Source organism: Podarcis bocagei, assembly GCF_964188305.1.
Source record: "Podarcis bocagei genome assembly, chromosome: 2".
Lineage (NCBI taxonomy): Eukaryota > Metazoa > Chordata > Lepidosauria > Squamata > Lacertidae > Podarcis > Podarcis bocagei.
In genome coordinates this window covers 19,003,324-19,027,282 of record NC_138126.1, presented here as the reverse complement: position 1 = coordinate 19,027,282, position 23,959 = coordinate 19,003,324, and the positions used below count along the sequence as shown (strand labels likewise).

The following is a 23,959-nucleotide window of genomic DNA, read 5'->3' as shown; positions in this document are numbered from 1 at the left end:
TTATTTCGGCAGATGCAGTACGCACAATGGCAGTCTGCTCATGGCACAGTGCCAAGATGTTTACCCTCATATTACTGAGGCGGAACAACTCAAATCTGTACAATGTTGACCTTAACAACATTTTAGCCCCTACTAGCCGGGGTAGCGGGGAAGAGCTTGCGTTTGTACCAGAAATAACAAAGAGTCTTGTGGCACACTGAAGACGTAACAAATTTATTACGGTAAAAGCCTTTGTGGACCAGGGAGTCCATGAGGTACCAGAAAATAAGAGCAGATGAGCATATGAGAAGTTGGTACCCTGAGGCTGAGCTTTCTCCTTTATAGAGAGTTCTTAACCTGAAGCACTATTTCTGGGTTAGTGTAGTCTGTAACCTGAATTGTGAGACATATAAACTCCTCTGGGACCTTTTTTATTTGGCTGAAGAGCCAAACAGACATGCTGTGGGTGTTTGAGAATTTGGAGAGGCTTCTGTACTACAGATTAGCCATTTTGACGTGGTGTCTTAGGGTTGCTTAAGGCCTGATTGACAGATCATGGGAAGCCAAATTATGGCTTACTGTGAAGGAGCAAACTTGCTGGTAAACTAGGAGGGGAAGACCATAACTGCTTCGTTCTTCCCCCAGCCCTGCTGCTGCCATACTATCGAGAGTTAACCATAGTTTGGCTTAGTGTTACAGTCAAACCTCGGTTCCCAAACACCTCCGTTTTGGCTCCCGAATGCTGAAAACCTGGAACTAACTGCTTTGGTTTTCGAATGAATTTCGAACGACTTCTGAGCCGTGTTTTTCATTTTTTCCCATTGACTTTGCAGCCAGCCCATTGATCCTCGGTTTTCAAACTTTTCGGAAGCTGAATAGTCTTCCGGAAAGGATTAAGTTTGAAAACCACGGTTCCACTGTACCAGGCTTTTCAGTTTTCTCACCCCAGACGATCCACAAGATATAACCAAGGTTTATTCTTTGACCTACCATGGGGGGTAGAGGAAGAGCCATACCCTCCCAACATTTCTCTGATGAAAATAGGGACACCCCATTCCATAATAATAATAATTTTATTATTTAAACTCCGCCCACCTGACTGGTTTGCCCCAGCCACTCAGGCCAGCTCCCAACATATATAAAAATGATAATAAAACATTAAGCACTTAAAAACTTCTATCTCCTTGGCTCCTGGATCGCACAACTCCATACCTTCCGACATTTCTCCGGTGAAAATAGGGGCACCCTCAGGAAAAACGGGACATTCCAGGATCGAATCAGAAACCAGGACGGCTTCTGTAAACCCAGGACTGTCCCTGGAAAATAGGGACACGGTTGGATCATGAACCTGGATTCAAATGCAACACTAAACCATAGTTTATCTCCTGGTAGCTCAGGAGCAGCAGGAGCAAAGCAGCTGTGACACCCCCCCCCCCAGTGCACTAGCACGCTTGCTCGTGAATGGTAGGCCATAGTTTGGGCTCAACCAAGGCCTAACTCAGCTCTCACTTTCCATTCTGTTTGTTAGTAATCATTAGCTATTGCCAGGCAGAAATCAGGAGAAGGGATGCTTTGGAAGTCAGAGAAAGGTGATGTGACTACACATATGATTCAGCCAATGTGTTTAAAATGTACCCATCCCCTGTTGAAGTTTGCCTGACATTACTGTTTAGTTTCCAAAGCTGGGATTCCCCTGGAGACTGATTGAGAACCACCAGTATGGTGTACAGTGGTACCTCAGGTTAAGTACTTAATTCGTTCCGGAGGTCCGTTCTTAACCTGAAACTGTTCTTAACCTGAAGCACCACTTTAGCAAATGGGGCCTTCCACTACCACCGCGCCGACAGAGCACGATTTCTGTTCTCATCCTGAAGCAAAGTTCTTAACCTGAAGCACTATTTATGGGTTAGTGGAGTCTGTAACCTGAAGCATATGTAACCTGAAGCGTATGTAACCTGAGGTACCACTGTACATTGGTACCTCTAGTTACAAACGCCTCAGGTTACAAACGCTTCAGGTTACAAACTCCGCTAACCTGGAAGAATTACCTCAAGTTGAGAACTTTGCCTCAGGATGAGAACGGAAATCGTGTGCCAGCAGCGCAACGGCAGCAAGAGGCCCCATTAGCGAAAGCCTGCCTCTGGTTAAGAACAGTTTCAGGTTAAGAACGGAGCTCCGGAATGAATTAAGTTCGTAACTAGAGGTACCACTGTATTTTGCAGGACTCAATTATTGTCATGCAGTAAGACTGAATTTGCTGGTTGAATTCCAGGAGGTCCTCATCCATTGGGGGCTTGTACTGTGGCTGCCAGCTGGTTAGAAGCCACTGTGCAAAGCCACATACCTGTGTGGCTCTAGACTAGGCTTTTCCAACGTGGTGGCCTCCAGATGTTTTGGGCTACAACTTCCATCAGACCCAGCCAGCACAGATGGGAGTTGTAGTCCAAAACAGCTGGAAATCACCAGGTCTAGGATAGGGTTAAATCCAGACAGAAAAGTTGCTGAGCTTTTCTTGGCCAAAGTTGTTGAGGATATTTGAGCTATTTTAATGGGAAATTGGCAAAAACGACACTGCAGACATGGGTTGCCATACGTCCAGATTATCCCAGACATTTGCCAGTTTCCAACTGGACACTGCTGCTAACTGCAGTATTCTGGATAGGTCCATGCAATTCCGGACGTATGGCAACCATATAGAGCACAGGTGAGCTGGAAGCCTTTTGCTCAGATCTCAGTGCTGCCATGAAATCAATGAGTGTTCTCAGGCAAGCTCACCTCTCTCTCTACCTTTGAGAGCCCAGATCTGTAAAATGGGGATAGTAATGGTGGACTCCACGGGAGGGTTGTGGTTAAGGCTACCAACAGGGTGCATAAAGCTGAAGTCTTTTCAGCACACTGGGGAAAGCGCTGTACAAAGATGCTATGTGTTGTGGTTATTTGTCAACACAATACCCTGCCTGTCCGTTCTCCCCCAACCCACATAACTCACAAGCAGAGAGCAGTTGCGAACGAGCACCGTTGCGGCTACAAGCGACTCGAGCAAGTGAGCCAGGTCACTTGCTGCGGAGGAAGTAAATAGAACAACACATTTGACTGAGACACAGGTACAGCGCTATTACGTACAGTGCACGGATCCCAACCCATGTTCGGCTTCTGGAGCGTAGGCAGCCACAAGACCAGAAGGCAGGAAAGGCATAATTAGCAAGAGGCGATTCCTAGTTGGGCAGAGAAGGTCGTGCAAGCTTCTTACATGTGCAGATTCCACATCGTTGAGAGACACGGAATTAGGTAGTCATATCAACATGGTGACACGCATGCACATCTGGGGAAAGGAGCTTGAGTCCAGGATTCTATAGTCCACGCAGAGATGAGATCTAAGGATATGGAGCAGGGCCTTTTCAGCAGTGGCACCGCAAGAAGGGAACAGTCTCTCCATGAAGACCCACTGGGTGTCTTCTCTGTATACCTTTTCTCTTACTTTTCCTGTAATGTTTGCCACTGTTACGTTGGGCAGAGAGAACGATTCCGATGCTGTTGCTTCAGGTTCCGCTGAGTGTGACCTGTTAACACTGTACATCACTTGGGGTTGGGTAAAGGCAAAAAAAGCAATTGGTACGCTCTATAAAGAAATGAAGTGACGTCCATGGCCTCTACTCAAATGAGGGTATGTGTTACACAGCCATAGCTACAGGAGGGCTAGCCAGGTTTTTTTGCCCAGGGCGAAGCCTCCAGAGGGGAGCTTTTCAGGCTCTCAGTCTCTGTGTGCGCACAAATGTGTGGGTGTGCCAAACTGGCTCTTTGACCCGGGTGAAATAAAGCCTCGTTTCGCCCCTGGCTTGCACAGCTTGTAGGCTAAATGCTTCCAGGTAGATAGGAGAGCTTGAAAAAAGGCTTTTCTAGCAAAGACAGAAATACCAGAGACTCTAGATGTGGATTTGAAGATGATCTATATTTTCTAAAAATATAGATCCTAATGCCAGTTTCCCCCCTTTTGAACCATTCCCAGAAGATGAAGATGGTGTGGTGTGGTGTGTGTGTGACTGATGGGTGAGTCATACCAAAGCTGCCTTTCTTTAAAGAGGAAAGGTGGACAATCTAATGGGAGTGGGTTGTTTTTGTTTTTTTATGACTCTGAAGCTGCATCATCCCTCTATTAATCCAGGAGTTGGAGATGTGGATGAGAAGAGAAAGGAGAGAGAGAGAGAGAGAGAGAGAGAGAGAGAGAGAGAGAGAGAGGATATGTACTTAGGGAGGGCATCGGTTTAGTGTGGAGGTATCAAAGAGTGGGTTGTGGATCTCCATCTCTCCACTCTGCAGAAAGAGAAGAGGAGTTGTTGTTAATCAAAGCATTCTTGGAAAAGGAAAGGAACCCAATTCCCAGCGGCCAAACCACACGTGCAACAGAATCATATCCCCTCTGACCTCCGCGCCTGTCCTGGTATAATTCCTGTGCAGGTATGTAATATGAAGTCTAGTCTGAGTTTACGGCATCGGTTTCAGTCGGTGCGGACATGGTGCGTTTGGCTGGCAACTTGACCCTTCCTGACCCTTGCCCACCTTGGCTAATTGCAGCTAGCCTAAAGCGATTGGCTGAGTAGTTCCCGGAGATAATAAATGCCACATCTCAAGAGGGTGAGGTTCTGGCCTACTTGAAAGAGGCAGCTGTGTGGCCACTTCTTAAGAAACCCACCCTGAATTCAGAAGATTTTTGTTTTGTTTTGTTTTTTGCAGGTGAGGTGTTCAAGAAGATTGCAAGCGTCTGGCTCCAGGCACAATTGGAAGATAGATTATCTCTAGACATTTAAATTCAGGTTCAGGTCAAGGGGTGGCACCAGAACTGCCCTGTGCGTGACCTTTTGCACAAGAGAGATAGGCAGTGCAAGCATGATTGCTTTATCTTTGATCTCCTCTCTGAGGCCCAACCACGATCTCCTACTGGATCTGCTGTGTGGGTTGGAGCAGGGGGCGCAGTGGTCCCACTCCCATCTACAGTGGTACCCCGATTTACGAACCTAATCCGTTCCGGAAGTCCGTTCTTAAAACAAAACCGTTCTTAAACCAAGACACACTTTCCCTAATGAGGCCTCCCACCGCCGGTGCCCTTCCACTGTTCGGATTCTGTTCTTAGACCAAGGTAAAGTTCTCAAACCAAGACACTATTTCCGGTTTTGCAGAGTTTGTAAACCAAATTGTTCTTAAACCAGACTGTTCTTAAACCGAGGTACCACTGTACAGGATTGGTTTCAGAAAGTAACATTGGGAGTTTGCTGCTCAACCCTATTTAGCCTATTCTATAGGTAAAGGTAAAGGAACCCCTGACCATTAGGTCCAGTCATGGACGACTCTGGAGTTGCGGCGCTCATCTCGCTTTACTGGCCGAGGGAGCCGGCATACAACTTCTGGGTCACGTGGCCAGCATGACTAAGCTGTTTCTGGCAAACCAGAGCAGCACACAGAAACACTGTTTACCTTCCCGCCGGAGAGGTACCTATTTATCTACTTGCACTTTGAGGTGCTTTTGAACTGCTAGGTTGGCAGGAGCAGGGATCGAGCAATGGGAGCTCACCCCGTTGCGGGGATTCGAACCGCCGACCTTCTGATAGGCAAGCCCTAGGCTTTGTGGTTTAACCCATAGCGCCACCCGCGGCCCAGCCTATGCTATAGAGCTCTGCAAAGTTTCGTCTTGCCCTTCACACTCTTTAACTGGGTGGGGAACCTGTGGCTCTGCAGATGTTCTTGGACTCCTGTCCCCCTCAGCCCCACTTACCACAGCCAGTTCTCAGGGATGAGGATATCTGGAGAGCCACAGTCTCCCCACTGCTGTGGGGTGCCCTCAATATGCCACTGTTCTGTTTCTCTTTGTCACCTGAGGCAGGTGTTAAAATTTATGCCTGGACGCGGCAATGTGAGGGCCAATCAACCAAAACTGAATTCTGACAAAATGGAGGCACTGGGAGTAGGTAGTTCTCTTGTCTGGGAAATTGACATTTGACTAGTTGTAGGTAAGAGGGACGCGGATGGCGCTGTGGGTTAAACCACAGAGCCTAGGACTTGCTGATCAGAAGGTCGGTGGTTCAAATCCCCGCAACGGGGTGAGCTCCCTTTGCTCGGTCCCTGCTCCTGCCAACCTAGCAGTTCGAAAGCACATCAAAGTGCAAGTAGAGAAATAGGTACCGCTCCGGCCGGAAGGTAAACGGCGTTTCCGTGCGCTGCTCTGGTTCGCCAGAAGCGGCTTAGTCATGCTGGCCACATGACCCGGAAGCTGTAGGCCGGCTCCCTTGGCCAATAAAGCAAGATGAGCGCCTCAACCCCAGAGTCGGTCACGACTGGACCTAATGGTCAGGGGTCCCTTTACCTTTAGGTAAGAGTATGCACACCCTGAAAGAGCAGGTATCGAACCAGCATTGCTGAAGTGCCTTTCACCACCTTCAGTAAATGAATCTCACCTTGTTGATGTGATTCATGCCTCTGGTAACGTCCGGGCTAGATTACTGTAATGCGTTATACATGGGGCTGCCCTCAGAGATGACATGGAAGCTTCAGCTGGGGCAAAACTCCACTGCCTTAATTTTGACCACTGCAGCCAAGGTAAACCATTTCACATCCACACTATACTAGATCGTTCCTTTCTCTTCTATGCTGGATTATTTCTTTTTTTCCTCGGTGAAAAGGCGTAAGGGTATTCTGAGGACAGATTCATGCACCAATACAAAACACCCGCCCACGGCCAGCCCATCCGTGAAGCAGCCTGAAGCCAGCTGCTTCAGGGTGTCACCCTGAGAGGAAGAGGGGAAGCCATAGCCCAAAGAGGAGAGAAGTGGAAGAGCTTGGTTTGGGGTGGGGGCAGGAGCTGCACCTCCCCCTGCCTTGCCACCGGCAGCAGCAACACCACACCCTGTACCCCTCAAGCAGAGCTGGTACCCCCACTGCCACTTCCTCTCCTCACTGCTGCACGACTGGTGCCCAGAGCCCAGCGTTCACCTCTGCCAGGTACTTGCTGCCTCCTGCTCCTCAACCCCAGCAGCTGCAACAGCTTGCTCCTCTACTTGCCCTATGGCGGCCATCTTCCTCCCGCTTGCCTTCTTCTGGGCATCTCAGGGGTGAGCGTGTTTGGCGATGTGGTCTAAACCACTGAGCCTCTTGGGCTTGCTGATCAGAAGGTCAGCGGTTCGAATCTGTGCGACGGAGTGAGCTCCTGTCACTCTGTCCCAGCTCCTGCCAACCTAGCCATTCAAAAGCATGCCAGTGCAAGTAGATAAATAGGTACCGCTCCGGCGGGAAGGTAAACGGCGTTTCTGTGCGCTCTGGCTTCTGTCACGTTGCGCCAGAAGTGGTTTAGTCATGACACAGAAAGCTGTCTGTGGACAAATGCCAGCTCCCTCGGCCTGAAAGCAAGATGAGCGCCCCCAGCCCCATAGTTGCCTTTGACTAGACTTAACTGTCCAGGAGTCCTTTACCTTTACTTTTTTTTTGCCTTTTAAAGGACTGCCCCACTGCCACCAGGGTCCAGGAGCAGGCAGCAGCAAGCACCTGGCCGAGGTGAGTGCCCTGCAGAGGTGAATGTCAGGCGCCGTGTGGCAGCAAGGAGCAGGAGGGCAGGGGTGGCGACAGGGTTTCTGCCCCTGGCAGCAAAATTCCCTGGGTTGGCTCTTCACACACCACACACAGAAGCATTCCAAATCACACAGGAAGGTGCCTTATATGGAGGCAGATCATCGGGTCGTCTAGGCCAGGACTGCCAACACTGGCCTTACCTGGAGATGCCAAGAAACTGAACCCGGGCCCTTGCCATACATACCGGCGCCAGTCCCGGACACTCGTACACGGTGTAATCTCCATTCTCAGTCTCTGACTCTGTGGAGAGCTGCTCTACCGGTTTGGGGGCTTCTCTGCTGAAGGAAGGAGGCAACAGTGTGAGATGAGGTACCTCAGGAGATGGAAACCCCCAGGCAGGTGTGTCCCAAAATCCGTTTTAGGGGCCTAATCCAGCCTGCTGGTAGGTTTAATCCAGCCCCTGTGGCTGTTTATTTCTTGGGCTAAAATCCTAAAAAAAACAACAACACCTCAACAACTTCAATTCTAAAAGAAGCTCAAGAATTTCAACCCTAAAAAAAAGCTCCACAACTTCAATCCTGAAAAAAGGACAACAACTTTGGCTGGCCCTCACGGCCCTTCACTTCATCAAATCTGGCCCTCTTTGGAAAACGTTTGGACACCGACTATGCAGAATTAGATAAGATGACAGGAAGGATTCGAAACCTGCGGGACCAGAGATTCTCAGAAGACTGGAATAAATATGCGAACTGTTTGAAAAGCAACTGTAATCAGCAGATTACGCTTGTAGGGCTGCAAGAAGTTTTGTAAGGAGGAATATATGAAATATTGCAAGGGAGGTTATGATGAGAGAGTTAATAGATAATTAAAAGCAATAGTGAAATTAAGAAATGTAAATTAAGTGAAAAAAACTGGAAAATTTTCAGATGTGGTTGAAGTCCAAAAAATTGTATAAGATGTGACCTATGTTGAATGACTGTTGAAAATGATATATTAAAAATCTAACAAAAATATATATAAAAAAGAAAGAAAAAAGTTTGGACACCACTGCTAGAGGTTCCAGCCGCTTTCCAAAAATATATCCTCCCCACCCCCCCTGGCTCCTGGATTTACTCTTGTGGTGTGGCAGGAAAGGATGGGGTGGGAAGATTCAAGGACAATCAAAGAAACTTTTAAAGATTTTGGCGTAGTGTAGTCTAGTGTAGGATTAGGGTCAGAAAAAAGAAAGACTTCTTTGTGTTGATGAGATCAGAGAATGGTAGAGTTGGAAGAGACCCCAAAGATGAACTGGTTCCACCCCCTGAATTGCAGAAATATTTCGCCTAACGTGGGGTTCAAACCCACAACCTTGAGATTAAGAGTCTTGTTCTCTACTGACTGAGCTACCCCACAGGCTACAAAGAAGTTCTCTGAGCAGCTGACAACATAAAATATACAATATCCAGTGTGATAAAAAGGAAAAATGACATCAGTTAAGCCTGGGAACAAATTAGGGAAAATTTGTAACTTATTTTAAAGACCATTGCAAACAGTTAAAATCGTTAGCAGGATTGGAATATCACTTGTAGTTTAAGGGTGAATTCTGGATACAATGGAGAAGTAAAAGATTTGGACTACCATAAAAGAAGCAGAAGGAAATGATAAATAAGAGGACCCACAAAGGGGAGGATGGGAGAATCTTGTTTTTATGATCTATGTTTGGTATATTTCTGTAAAATTATAATTTGAATAACCAAATGAATACATTTAAGAAGAAGAAGAAGAAGAAGAAGAAGAAGAAGAAGAAGAAGATTGGGAACAAATCGAAGGAAACGGAGATTAAAGTGGGGGAAACCCAACAAAGTTAAAACAGTTAAATCACTTTTAAAAAGTGATTAAAAAGACAGGGGAGAATAATCAGGACTATGCCTTGAGCCTGAAAAGACATTCAGTGTGAAATTTATCCAGGCAGAAGTTTTGAATGGCAACTTTCACCCGCCCCACCCAGCAAAACATCTGCAATGGCCCCAGGCCGGGGGGGGGGCCTCTTCTGGCTGCTTTCAAGGGACTGAAAGTTTCACCAGAGAGCCTTTAAGCAGCCCCTTTCTGCTCTTAGTGCAGTGTTTCCCAACCGGTGTTCCGCGGCAGACTAGTGTGCCGCGAGACGTTGCCTGGTGTGCCGTGGGAGGGAGGCGGGCGAGTCGGGCGGCGAGAGGCGGGGCGGCGGCGGCGAGGAGAGGCCGCCCAGCGCGGGGCTCTCGCCGTCTGCCTGCCTGGCTGCCTGCGTGGCGCTGACGTCACGGGGCTGTAACGTGCCCCACATAGGCACACGCGGGGCGGCGAGCGAGCTCCCTCCCACATCCCATCGCCGCTCGCTTCGGCCGGCCTACTGGGCTGTCGCAGGCGGAAGGCCTGCGCATGCGCGAGGTTTTCGCGCCTTCGGGATTCCCTTCACACCTTCCTCCTCCCGGGTCCTTGAGAGCGCGGGAAGCGGCAGCGCGAGACCGGCGTTGAGCCTGGTAGGTATTGCGCTTGCCAAGGCAGTCATTTGGGAAATGAAAACTTGCAAAGCACGCAACCAGTTCAATCTGAAGTACGTGTATGCTTACTATCCTGTATCTGAAACCTGTTCTGCCCCCTCCCCCACACTTGGTGCCATTTTCATCTACACATGCAGCAGAGTAAGTTGACCCAGAATAGTACCAATTCAGATGGCAGATGGGAGAATGACAGTGCTGAATGCTTTCCCATGTAGAACAGTCCCTGCAAATAAAAACCTAGCATATTTGGAAGAGGGATGCTAGCCTAACCATTACCTTCTATGCTGTTACTATTTTTTTATTTTTTTTTACATAAGTAAAAAGTGACCTTTCCCCATCTGGCATGGTGGTGTGCCTCGAGATTGTTTTCATGAAACAAGTGTGCCTTTGCCCAAAAAAGGTTGGGAAACACTGTCTTAGTGATTGCTTGGCCCCCACCTTCCCACTCCCATGGAGAGATGTGGAAAAGAGCACACTTACTCCTGACTGGTTGTGGTGAGAAGCTTCTTCTGATGTTGATAGTGGTGAACTTGGCACGACTGAGCTAGTCGGGAGTCCATGTACTAGAGGGGAGTAGAAAGAATGTAAGACTAGCCCAGCCTGGACCAAAACAAAGGCTTATTTAGCACAGCTTCCCATTTCTGAGCACAATTCAAAGTGTTGGTGCTGAGCTTTAAAGCCCTAAACAGCCTTGGCCCAGTATACCTGAAGGAGTGTCTCCACTGCCATCGTTCTGCCCAGACACTCAGGTCCAGCACTGAGGGCCTTCTGGTGGTTCCCTCACTGTGGGAAGCAAAGCTACAGGGAACCAGGCAGAGGGCCTTCTTGGTAGTGGCGCCTGCCCTGTGGAACGCCCTCCCACCAGATGTCAAGGCAATAAACAACTATTTTACTTTTAAAAGACAACTGAAGGCGGCCCTGCTTAGGAAAGTTTTTAATGTCTGATGCTGTATTGTTTTTAATATTCAATGGAAGCCACCCAGAGTGTCTGGGGAAACCCAGCCAGATGGGCGGGGTATAAATAAATTATTATTATTATTATTATTATTATTATTATTATTATTATTATTTCCCACAGTAGCTGAACTGATGCTGGGAAGCTCACTGGCATATACTGCTCCCAATACGAGGAGTATTATATAGCTCTCAGGGTGGTGAGTTAGTTGGTGGCCGCTGCATCTTGTGGCAGCGAGTTCCAAAGTTTAACTGGGTTTAAAGAATTGCAGGCTTTCGCTTGCCCCTGAATCACCCCCCCCCCTGTTCAGGTTCTCTGGATGTCCCCCTTGGGTTCTAAAGTGATGATCTGAGGGCTGGCAGGGGGGCAGGGGGGTCCAGCAAATCCCACCCCAAGTGAGCATTCAACCAATGGCAAAGTCACATACTGCGCTGGGCTGATGATATCGGTATTGGGTTCCCCGGCTGCCTGCATATGCCATCTTCTGAGTCAAGTGTACTTCCTTCTGTAGCCTGGAAATGAATCATATGATGATTTATTTTAAGCATGGCAAGCAAACAACCCCACAGTCTGCAATTTGAGTTTTGGCACATGTTTACAGCATCACCACAAAAGCTCTCGTGAGAACAGCCTCCCTGCGTCGTTTTCATATTCCTGCTTTTTAAACCTGGGCAGGCCACATTTCCTTCTGTGTGGAATGGGGTGGTAGGGAGACATTTTGCTTTCAGCAAGAGTACAATTTTTTTAAAAAAGAGTGCACTGGGGCATGTACAGATTGAAAGAAATGGCCGATATCTTTTGCAAAAAGAAAAAAGACTTCTAGATATCGTGTGTGACCCCCCTGCCCCAAGGTGGAGTGATGGCTAAATCACTGCTCTTTGGCTAGGTAAAGGTAAAGGGACCCCTGACCATTAGGTCCAGTCGTGGGGTTGCGGCGCTCATCTCATTTTACTGGCCGAGGGAGCCGGCGTACAGCTTCCGGGTCATGTGGCCAGCATGACTAAGCCGCTTCTGGCGAACCAGAGCAGCGCACGGAAACGCCCTTTACCTTCCCGCCGGAGCGGTACCTATTTATCTACTTGCACTTTGATGTGCTTTTGAACTGCTAGGTTGGCAGGAGCAGGGACCGAGCAACGGGAGCTCACCCCGTCGCGGGGATTCAAACCGCCGACCTTCTTGATCGGCAAGTCCTAGGCTCTGTGGTTTAACCCACAGTGCCAGCCGCGTCCCTCGCTCTTTGGCTAGAAAGATGTAAATTCAAATCCCCACTCAGTCGTAGAATCATAGAATTGTAGAGTTGGAAGGGACTCCAGAGATCGTCTAGCCGAACCCCCTAAAATTGGCCAACCACATGAAGGCTATAATCTACCTCAAAGGGTCCTACTAGGATAATCTGGGGTAGGGTGGGGGAGGCAATGTATGCAACCCTGACAGGTAGGACAGTTAAAAACATAATAATTAAAAACATTTGAAGAAGCAAGCTCTGATAAGGCTACCTTCCTTCCTCTCTCTTCTGGCCTTCTGTTGCTGTACGCATTTTCTCTGTTGCTTCATCTCTTTCACAAAACCTTTTGTCTCAGAACTGTTTCATCATCCCCTATGGAAGCCAACCCTACGTAACTGTGTTTTCACCTATCTAATCTCATTCCCTTTATTTCAAACGCTCAGTGTTGTGAGTGCCGATGGCTATCTAGCAAAAAAACACCCCCAAAGCAACTGTATCTCAAGGTGCTGCAAAAAAAACACTGGAGAATTTGGTTTTCAAAACAGTCTAGCTTGTTTGGGTCAATTATTATTCAAAGGAGCTATAAAAAACAAAGGCAATTCCTCACATGAATGCTCAACATTTAAAAACTAATGCAATTAATTACGTACAAACTGCAAACTCGAGAAGCAAAGCTACAGGGAACCAGGCAGAGGGCCTTCTCAGTAGTGGCGCCCGCCCTGTGGAACGCCCTTCCAGCAGATGTCAAAGCGATAAATAACTACCTGACATTCAGAAGACATCTTAAGGCAGCCCTGTTCAGGGAAGTTTTTAACGTGTGATATTTTACTGTATTTTTGGTTTCTATGGAAGCCGCCCAGAGTGGCTGGGGAGGCCCAGCCAGATGGGCGGGGTATAAATAAATTATTATTATTATTATTATTATTATTATTATTATTATTATTATTATTATTTATTATTATTATTCTTATTATTATTATATAAACTTGTGTATACTAACTTAAATTGAAAAAAACACACACAGCCCGCAGAGATCTCAGTTAGACATTATCTCCCATTCACATTAATAGGCAAATGAAATTATGGTCTGAAGGCAACAAATTATAGATTTTCTACAGAATCATACTTGGCCATTGTTGATACGTGATAAGAAATCAAGGACTTGCATTATGTCCCAGCAAAAAATTGCATCACTCATGCACAATAGCAATGTATCAGCAGAGTTGGGGAGTCCCAAGATTTGGAAGAGTTCAAAGTACATTTGAAGGGAGGGGGGAATGTAATTGTGATGATGGGAACCTGACAACTCTAATGTATACAACACATGCTTCGTATTCACAGAATACTGGGTGCTGGGTTGCATACAAACCATAAATTTAAAGTTCATTGCTTCTCCCCAGAGAGAATCCTGGGAATTTCAGTTCACCCCTGGCAGGCTAAAAATTCCCCGCACCATTGAAAAACTGTGGTTCCCAAAATTCTTTGGGGGGAAATCATGTGCTTCCAATGTGTGGGGCAGGATTCGAGTAAGTTGCTGTGTGCATGGAACTAGTTTGGCTTGTGTAACAGGACTCCCCCACCTACCGCGCCCCCCAGTTGCGCTCTGGAGGGTTGGGGGAGATCCCAGAATAGGTTTAGGAGGTCCGGGGCGGGGGGAGAGAGAAAGGAGGGAACGTCCCATTGTGCAAGCCAGGCTGGCTGCTGGGGAAAAGAATGTGAACCAGGGGCGAGGGAGCAGCTGGAATCCTGAACAAAAGGCTCTCCGTGCTGCAACATTTTGTTGCAGGCCTCACTCCTTTCTCTTGTTTTTGCTTCTCTCTATCGCATGTTGACTTTGTCCCTGAATGAATTTAGATTTTAATCTCACTGGGGGCAACGACTAGTCTTTTGGCTTGCGGAACTTCGTAAAGTACCAATGACATTGTTGTGCTAACATCATCATTATCATCATCATCATCATAGCAAATATGGGGGAAGGACATTTCCTACCTGTACCAGCACATAGCAGCAACTACCAGTCCGGAAACCCCTGTCACTGTGCACATCACCACGAGAGCTGTAAGGACCACAGTTAACCCTCTGAGTGTCAGATATAAAGGAACACCTCTAGAAACAAACACATAAGGACTGAAGAGGAGCCTGCAGGATCAGACCAGTGGCCCATCTGATCCAGAGTCCTGTTCTCACAGTGGCCAGCTGCAAACAGGAGACCTAACCACAGCAGAACTCTCCCTTCCCGCGATTTCCAGCTACATCGGTACCTTGGTTCTCAAACGGCTTAGTTGTCGAGCAAATTGGCTCCCAAACGCCAAATCCCCGGCAGCAAGTGTTCCGGTTTGCGAACGTTTTTCGGAAGCCGAACGTCTGACGCAGCGTCTGCTTGAGTGCAGGAAGCTCTTGCAGCCAATCGGAAGCCGCGCCTTGGTTTTCGAACGGTTTCAGGAGTCAAATGGACTCCCGGAATGGATTAGGTTTGAGAACCAAGGCACCGCTGTACTGGTATTCAGAAGCATCCAACCTCCCAACAGTGGACTATAATGGACGTAGCCAGGATTTTTGTTGGGGGGGGGCAGAAGTGGCATGATTGGTAAGTTAGTTAAGTACTTTTATTGCTTTGCTTGATCTAGGGGGGCAGCTGCTATGCCCATGCTCTTTTCCCAGGTGGACGAGCCCCCTCTGCCCCCTCTAGTGTGGTGTAGTGGTTAAGAGCAGTAGACTCGTAATCTGGTGAACTGGGTTTGCGTCTCCGCTCCTCCACATGCAGCTGCTGGGTGACCTTGGGCCAGTCACACTTCTCTGAAGTCTCTCAGCCCCACTCACCTCACAGAGTGTTTGTTGTGGGGGAGGACGGGAAAGGAGATTGTTAGCCGCTTTGAGACTCCTTAGGGTAGTGATAAAGCGGGATATCAAATCCAAACTCCTCTTCTTCTTCTCTACAGCATGTGCAGAAACTGCCTTCTTGACTGGTTGACCCACAATTGGTCTCATCCACTCAGTCCATGCCTTTGCATGCAGGGGAGGACCCTAACTCACCAAGGCTTTGAGACCCGTCGGCTCCCCTCACCTGGTTTAGCCAGATTCAGGTAGGTAGCCATGTTGGTTTGATGCAGTTGAAATAAATTGTCCAGTAGCACCTTAGAGACCAACTAAGCATGTTCTTGGTATGAGCTTTCGTGTGCATGCACAATTCTTCAAAAACTGGTTTAGCCAGCCATTCAAAGCTGTTCCCAGATGTGGCTGCTGTTGCATGCTGGCAGCTTCTAGGAGCTGCAGGTGAGAGCTGAGTGCAAGGTGACAAACCATCCTAGAAGAAGCATGATGTACCCCCCCCAACAGAGGTGCAACCCCTCCTCTAACACCCCATGCACCCCAATGATATCGTCTAACCCTCTTTAAAAGCCATCCATTTGCCACACCCCACATTCCCCTCTTCAAGCAGCCCGGTCCCTGTGTCTCCCTTGCCCCCCCCCCAATCTTGGTAGAATAGCTCCTACTCACTAAGCGACACCGCTTTGTTCAGACTTGTAGCCGGAGGTCGGGACCTTTGCTTGAAATCCACTTTCACTCTTGTGGGGGGCGTGGTGGCTGAGACTGGGGTGTCTTCATACGACTCGGAAGAAGCTGGGCTGTCGCTCACGGAGTAGGAGGCATTTGGGGGAAAAGAAGTGGGGAAGGAAGTGGGGGAGCTGGGTGGTTCAAACCCCTCCATGCTGCCTGAAAAGCAAGGTGTCAATATAAATAAAGTCTTCTTATTGTCATTGTCCTGTTGGGCTGTGTATGTGATAAAGGGGAGCCATACCGCATACAAATCAATATGGCTAACCTGATCCAAAACACCCACCCACCTCACTCACACACGAAAACAAAGATCACCACAGCCAATCACAAGCAAACAATCACACCCTAGGCCAACCCCAACCTCTCTCACCACCAAAGGAACACAAGTGAACAACACGAGCAACGCTGACACCAAACTCTACATACATTAAACATAATAGAAACACCGCCACCCGACCCCACCCCTATCCATCTTCCCTCTCTCCACCCCCCCTTCTTTTTTCTTTTTTCTTTTCTTCTCCCCCAATGCCTCAACAAATGAAATGGATTTGTAAAAATGTTACATGGAAAAAAAAATATGAGGCACTACACTTCTGTAAAACAAGAAAATCCTTAATAATATATATATATATATATATATATATTTAAAAAATAAAGTCTTCTTATCTACGGAGCTCTTGTCCTGATTTGCTTGCACAAAGCTTATGTGGAGGTTAGACAGTGAGTTGCATTTATAGAATCATAAACCTGGAAGAGACCACAAGGTTCGTTCTAGTCCATCCGCCTGCAATGCAGGAATCTTTTGCCCAATGCGGAACTCGAACCCACAACCTTGAGATTAAGAGTCTCATGCTCTACCGACTGAGCTAGGAGAGTTTGTTTGCATCAGATTGGACCTAACAGGGGAGTTGAGCCTATGGGTTGCATTCAACCTGGTGCTCATTAGATTGTGCCAAGCATTTCTGCTCATCAGCAGAACAATCTCTCCTCTCCTCCACCCATATTCTGTTCTGGGGGTTCTCCTGACCTCCCCTCCAGGAGCAGATTTGAGGAGGGTGTGGAGATGCACAGATGAGGAGGGGAGGAAGTTCCTGTGCACTAAGTCTGGTCTTTATCAAATATTCATTCTGATTAGTTTGCAAGAGAGGTTATACAATATTGTGAGCAGTCATCCAGAATTCCTGTTTATTTACCTGCACCTTCCCGTTAATTACCTTATTTTTCGCTCTATAAGATGCACCAGACCACAAGACACACCTAGTTTTTGGAGGAGGAAAACAAGAAAAAAAAATATTCTGAATCTCAGAAGCCAGAACAGCAAGAGTGAAAGCAGCAATCCCTCTTGCTGTTCTGGCTTCTGTGATAGCTGCACAGCCTGCATTCGCTCCATAAGGCGCACACACATTTCCCCTTACTTTTTAGGAGGGAAAAAGTGAGTCTTATAGAGCAAAAAATACGGTATTTGCTCATCCCAGATTTTTCAGTGCGCCGTCCCTTTCCAAACCACTCAAAGTCTGATGTTGCTGTTTTAAGGGGCTACCTTTGAAGGTGACCCGGAAACTGCAATTAATCCAGAATGCGGCAGCTAGACTGGTGACAGGGAGCGGCTGCTGAGACCACATACCGTATTTTTTGCCCCATAAGACGCACTTTTTCCCCTCCAAAAATGAAGGGGAAATCGGGGTGCGTCTTATGGGGCGAATGCCTGCAAGCCTCGCGCGCCCGGCAGGAGGTCCCACCGGGTGCGCGAGGCTTGGGGCGGCAGCCTGTCGCCCGAAGCACGGGGAGCCCTCGGGAGGGCTCCCCCTGCTTCGGGCGAGTGTCTGCAAGCCTCGCGCACCCGGCAGGAGGTCCCACCGGGTGCGCGAGGCTTGGGGCGGCAGCCTGTCGCCCGAACCACGGGGAGCCCTCGGGAGGGCTCCCCCTGCTTCGGGCGAGTGTCTGCAAGCCTCGCGCACCCGGCAGGAGGTCCCACCGGGTGAGCGAGGCTTGGGGCGGCAGCGTACTGCTTGCGCGCACCTAGAAGCTTGGGGCGCGCTGAGCTCAGCACGCCCCAAGCTCCTGGTGTAGCGCAGCGATCTGCTAGCCCTGGGAGAGCCCCGCGGCTCTCCCAAGGCTAGCGGACTGCTTGCGCGCACCTAGAAGCTTGGGGCGCGCTGAGCTCAGCACGCCCCAAGCTCCTGGTGTAGCGCAGCGATCCGCTAGCCCTGGGAGAGCCCCGCGGCTCTCCCAAGGCTAGCGGACTGCTTGCGCGCACCTAGAAGCTTGGGGCGCGCTGAGCTCAGCACGCCCCAAGCTTCTAGGTGCGCGCAAGCAGTCCGCTGCCGCCCCAAGCCTCGCACACCCGGTGGGACCTCCTGCCGGGTGCGCGAGGCTTGGGGCGGCAGCGGACTGCTTGCGCGCACCTAGAAGCTTGGGGCGCGCTGAGCTCAGCACGCTCCAAGCTCCTGGTGTAGCGCAGCGATCCGCTAGCCCTGGGAGAGCCCCGCGGCTCTCCCAAGGCTAGCGGACTGCTTGCGCGCACGCAGAAGCTTGGGGCGCGCTGAGCTCAGCACGCCCCAAGCTCCTGGTGTAGCGCAGCGATCTGCTAGCCCTGGGAGAGCCCCGCGGCTCTCCCAAGGCTAGCGGACTGCTTGCGCGCACCTAGAAGCTTGGGGCGCGCTGAGCTCAGCACGCCCCAAGCTCCTGGTGTAGCGCAGCGATCCGCTAGCCCTGGGAGAGCCCCGCGGCTCTCCCAAGGCTAGCGGACTGCTTGCGCGCACCTAGAAGCTTGGGGCGCGCTGAGCTCAGCACGCTCCAAGCTCCTGGTGTAGCGCAGCGATCCGCTAGCCCTGGGAGAGCCCCGCGGCTCTCCCAAGGCTAGCGGACTGCTTGCGCGCACGCAGAAGCTTGGGGCGCGCTGAGCTCAGCACGCCCCAAGCTCCTGGTGTAGCGCAGCGATCTGCTAGCCCTGGGAGAGCCCCGCGGCTCTCCCAAGGCTAGCGGACTGCTTGCGCGCACCTAGAAGCTTGGGGCGCGCTGAGCTCAGCACGCCCCAAGCTCCTGGTGTAGCGCAGCGATCCGCTAGCCCTAGGAGAGCCCCGCGGCTCTCCCAAGGCTAGCGGACTGCTTGCGCGCACCTAGAAGCTTGGGGCGCGCTGAGCTCAGCACGCCCCAAGCTTCTAGGTGCGCGCAAGCAGTCCGCTGCCGCCCCAAGCCTCGCACACCCGGTGGGACCTCCTGCCGGGTGCGCGAGGCTTGGGGCGGCAGCGGACTGCTTGCGCGCACCTAGAAGCTTGGGGCGCGCTGACCTCAGCGCGCCCCAAGCTTCTGGATGAGCGCAGGGGACCGCTAGCCCTGGGAGAGGCGCCCAGCACTCCCACGCTAGTGGAGACCTTGCCGGCACGCAGAAGCTAGGGGCGCGCTGAGCTCCGCACGCCCCAAGCTCCTGGTGTAGCGCAGCGTACCTGGGGGGGAAATAATTTTTTTTCCCTTTATTTCCCCCCCAAAAATCTAGGTGCGTCTTATGGGCCGGTGCGTCTTATGGGGCGAAAAATACGGTAATACCGGTCCTGAGAGATCTGCATTGGCTCCCACTACGTTTCCGAGCACAATTCAAAGTGCTGGTGCTGACCTTTAAATCCCTAAACGGCCTCGGTCCAGTATACCTGAAGGAGCGTCTCCACCCCCATCGTTCAGCCCGGACACTGACATCCAGCTCCGAGGGCCTTCTGGCGGTTCCCTCATTGCGAGAAGTGAGGTTACAGGGAACCAGACACAGGGCCTTCTCGGTAGTGGCGCCTGCCCTGTGGACCGCCCTCCCATCAGATGTGAAGGAAATAAGCAGCTATCCTATCTTCAAAAGACATCTGAAGGCAGCCCTGTTCAGGGAAGGTTTTAATATTTAATGCTGTATTGTTTTTAACACTTGATTGGGAGCCGCCCAGAGTGGCTGGGGAAACTCAGCCAGATGGGTGGGGTATAAATAAATTATTATTATTATTATTATTATTATTATTATTATTATTATTAGGTTACAGTAGGACGACAGAAGCTCTTCAGCTGCATAAACCCAGACTTCTACTACGTACTTGCACGCGGCAAATAGTGACAGTCTGGAGGCACCTTAAATTAGTTGGAAATTATTTTGCCTTATTCCCAGCATTATATCACCCTCTAGTGGAACAGATGAAAAGGCTCCCTGAGACACTTCTGAAGAAGAGCATGGTCAACATGCTTTGAATAAATCAGCAAGAAACCAGTTGCTAGACCCAATATGTTCCAAATGAGGCTGTTCTTCAGGGAAACCCTTCAGAACAACCAGTCTGAATCTCCAGGAGAAACCCATCATCAAAGGCAAGGATATGTGGTCCAGGGAGCTATCAAAAAGGGACTGATGGGATAACCTAACAGTGGAATGACCACCTGGGCTGTTTTTGTGTTGTATTCTCAGCCCCTTAAGTTTAAATAAATATGATAGTCATAGTTTCTAGCCCTCAGGACAACACTAGCAGTAAGCTAAACAGTGACCTTCCCAGATGTCCATGGACTCCAGCTTCCATCAGCACAGCCAGTGGGTCTGGAATGCTGGGAGTGAGCTTGATGGACCAATCATCTAACTTGGTATAAGGCAGCTCCCTATGTATGCTGGGAAAAGAGGTGCGTTTGTTGGCTTTGCCTACCAGGCCAAGTAGTCTCCATGTCTGATGGCTTCAGCCCTTTCTCATGCTTGGCCAGGAGGGAAAGGATGAGAGCGAGCAGGTCTTTGGGCTTCTTCTGGCCTTTTGTTTTGCTTTCTGAAAAAAGAGAGAAGGTGTTGAGAGAGAAAATCAGGCCTTTAGTCACAGTCTGCATGACGGGGTGAGCTCCCATTGCTCCGTCCCAGCTCCTGCCAACCTAGCAGTTCAAAAGCACACCAGTGCAAGTAGATAAATAGGTACCGCTCCGGCGGGAAGGTAAATGGCGTTTCCGTGCGCTCTGGTTTCCGTCACGGTGTTCCATTGCACCAGAAGTGGTTTAATGGTGGCCACATAACCCGGAAAGCTGTCTGTGGACAAACGCCAGCTCCCTCAGCCTGAAAGCAAGATGAGCGCCGCACCCCATAGTCACCTTTGACTGGACTTAACCGTCCAGGGGTCCTTTACCTTTACCTTTTTTACAGATCACCTCTCTGCTCCCAGTCTTCTCAGCCATTCAGCTGTCCCTCTAAAGCCCTTGGACTCTTCCCCAGGTCCCTCCCCCCTCCCCACAGACCTCACCCTGCTTAGGAGCCTTCTTCTGCACGCAGTTTCCACTAGAGTCCTCCTCATAGTTGGGGAAGCAAGGGCCGCAGGTAGGTGCTCCTTCTGGCCCACAGCCCAGACGTTGACGGAGCAGACAGTTGACTTTGTACTTGGCAGGGCAGAGGGGGTCTGAAAAATAAATGAATGTTATGGCTTTCTGAAAAAAAGTTGCAACAGGGGCGCCCAGATGCAGCAACCAGCATTATTCATGCGTAGAGGTTTTATCACATCCCTGTGGACAAAGATCCTCTCTTGGTATTTTTTCATTTCAATGTGCAAAAGTGTAAGCGTAGTCAGAAAACAGGACTGCCACCTTCTTTTTCCTCACCCAGGGCTCCTACGGGCTTCACAGAAGCAGGGATCAAACAGGTAGAGAGCATTTACCATCTCAGTATCTCTATATGGGGAGGAACTGCACCTGTTGAACAGTTGCCTATCACAGAGCTGTTAATCTCTGAAGGAAACAAAGCAAGGAAAGAGTCAACTTTTTTTTCTTCTCTCCAAAGGGGTGGGTATACGAAGCTGGGATGGCTAGCAGTTTGGGGAAACTGTATACAGCTGGCAACCAGGACGTCTTTGTCCTTTAACAACATTTCAGTCTCCAGGGTCGTGCCAATAAAGGTGAAAAGCAAGATGTCCAAAGTTATCCAAAAAGGGCGGACGGGTCTAGTGCTTTAGACAAGAGAGCAGAATTCTGGGTGAAAAGTAGTCAGGAATTAATCTGAGCCAGGGCTTTGGTGCCAGGATTTGTTTTTGGAACGCGTGTGTAACAATCAGGGCAAGAGCATGTACAGAGTGCTGCCACGCTCATCTCACCTAGCCCCGGACCAATTTGGCATTTAGCTGAAAGGGGCTTCAGGTCCAATGGGATGGATGATAAACAGGCAGCACCAATAAGTTCGTAGAGCAAAGGGTCCAGAAAAGGCTGGTGCCGAGACTCCCGGGTTCCCTAGCACCAGAGCCGGGTCTGCGCTCTAGGGGACCTCGCGTATTATGCTTTTCCCATTCAACCTCTGGCCCCCTTTTATCTCCTTTATTGTTCTCCTGCCCCCCCGCCCCCATTTTTTCCTGTGCTCTAATGGGCTGGATATTTATCCCCCTTTTTTTGTTCCCCTCCTCCTTTCCCACATCTGCCCCTTTCTTCTCCTGTTTTCACCTGTCACTCACATCCATTTCTGATCCCAATCCCCCCGCCCCCCACTACCCCCCGATTCTGCATCCTCCCCCCCACCCCTCCAGCCAGGTGCCCCCCCTCACCTGCTTCCCAGTTGGCCCCCGTAGCTATCAGGGCGGCGAAGAACCCCAGCCATCGTATCGCTTTGCCCTGCATCTCCTTTCAAGATGAATCAGGGTGGGTGGGGTGAGCTAAGCCTTCCCCCCACCCCCAAACCAGTTATCGCAGGGGGCTGTCCCCCCTTTGCAGCTGCTGGCATAAAGTCGGATCCGTGAGAAGACCTGGCGCTGGCCGGGAGAGGGACTGCGGATCTTTATGAATGAACTAAGGATGGGAGGGTGTAAGGAGTGGGGTGCGTGGGGCGGGGGGGGGGCGGAAGAGAGAGAAAGGCAGGAATGGAGAATTAGATAGGTGGAAGGAAAATGCTGAGGGCTTGTCAAGGTGGGGGAGGAATGGGGGACAGACTTATTGAGAAATAGCTGGACGGATTGACAGGTTGATTGGAGACAGAGATGGAGCCTTGCATAGCAGATATAATGGCTATGAGTCAATGAAAGTACAGATGGGGATTTAGAGATTAGGTAAATCGCAAGCCCACAGCTGGGAGACGGAGGTGGTGTTTTGCTCCCCTTGTACATTTTGGCACACATACCATGAAAAATATATATGTATAATCGCTTTCAAGAATCCCGAGGCGGCTCTCCCAGCTTTTTAGTCTAATATTTTGGAAGAGTGGTAATGTTTACTTGTTTAATTTCTTGCAATTACATCCCACCTTTTGTCCAGGGAGCTCAAGGTGGGATACATGGCTTTCCCCCCTCCTCATTTATCCCCCACAACAACCCTGTGAGGTAGGTCAGGCTGAGAGGCTGTGGCTGACGCAAGGTCACCCATTGAGCTTCATGGCTGAGCAGCCATTTGAACCCAGGTCTCCCAGGTCCTAATCACTACGCCACACTGGGTCTAACATAAGGGATTTCTTAATCTAAAATTTTAGGGATAGGACTGTACACTTTTTTTGGCGTTTGTTCTTTAAGAAACATAAAGATTAATTCCTTTCCCCACCCTAAAAGCTTAAGATAATATTTGCAAAGCCTTTGCATATTGCTTTAAACAACAAAACATGAACTTAAAAGTGACAGCAGATGCACACACAGGCAGGCTTCCCTGTGTGATTCATCTAGTGATTTCTTAATGCAGTTTGATACAAAACGTATTTGCATTTCTGGAACTAAATGCTCAAACAATGACGTGTTTATGTTCCACGAGGTTGCTCCTCCCAAGAAAAGTGTCTACTGTATATGGTTCCAGCTTGGTGGTGGAATTTTATACATGCCTATTCAGAAGTAAGCCCCACTGAATTGTATGTAGAGTTGGAAAGGACTGCACTGGTCATCTATCCAACCCCCTGAAACACAAGAATCTTTTGCCCAACATGGGGCTTGAACCCAGTACCCTGAGATTAAGAGTCTCATGTTCCACCAACTGAGCTATCCAGGATTTACTTCCAGGTAGATGTTTGTCTAGGACTGTAGCTAAAGCATAGCAGCATGCGTTGACATTATTGCTTCTGATTCTGCGATGAATCACACAACATCCATTCATGCCTGCAGCAAGAATCCCAGATTTATGAAGGAGTAATTTCCTGGCGTTCAGATTTCCAAGACCACCCTCCATCTCTTCATTATCAGCAAGTCTCTAAAAAGAAACAAAAACACTTTACATACACAAAGT

General features: G+C 49.4%; 1 protein-coding gene across 3 annotated transcripts; it reads right to left on the bottom strand.

The window, feature by feature from the left end:
• Positions 1-192: 192 nt before the first annotated feature.
• LOC308581030 (neural proliferation differentiation and control protein 1-like) lies at positions 193-22,571 on the bottom strand. 3 transcript variants are annotated; one of them, XM_081183470.1, is made up of 10 exons: positions 22,309-22,569; positions 21,028-21,180; positions 20,452-20,565; positions 15,731-15,946; positions 14,222-14,288; positions 11,435-11,519; positions 10,533-10,615; positions 7,778-7,868; positions 373-4,290; positions 193-336 (listed from the first exon to the last, which is right to left on the bottom strand). In XM_081183470.1, the coding sequence occupies exons 1-9, from the start codon at positions 22,379-22,381 to the stop codon at positions 4,225-4,227; spliced, it is 948 nt and encodes a 315-aa protein (XP_081039596.1). In that variant the 5' UTR covers positions 22,382-22,569; the 3' UTR covers positions 193-336; positions 373-4,224. The 3 variants fall into 3 exon arrangements, with proteins under 3 accessions (XP_081039596.1, XP_081039595.1, XP_081039597.1); XM_081183469.1 differs by having other exon boundaries at positions 7,778-7,871; positions 22,309-22,566; XM_081183471.1 differs by lacking the exon at positions 7,778-7,868 and having other exon boundaries at positions 22,309-22,571.
• Between the last annotated feature and the right edge of the window lie 1,388 nt (positions 22,572-23,959).

Excerpts from the sequence above, each read along its gene's own strand:
- LOC308581030 (XM_081183469.1), bottom strand. The coding sequence starts at position 22,381 with ATGCAGGGCAAAGCGATACGATGGCTGGGGTTCTTCGCCGCCCTGATA. Across the intron at positions 20,566-21,027 it reads GAAGAAGGCTCCTAAGCAGG|AAAGCAAAACAAAAGGCCAG; the intron begins GTGAGGTCTGTG and ends CTCTTTTTTCAG. Across the intron at positions 7,872-10,532 it reads CTCACCACAACCAGTCAGGA|CAGAGAAGCCCCCAAACCGG; the intron begins GTAAGTGTGCTC and ends TCCTTCCTTCAG.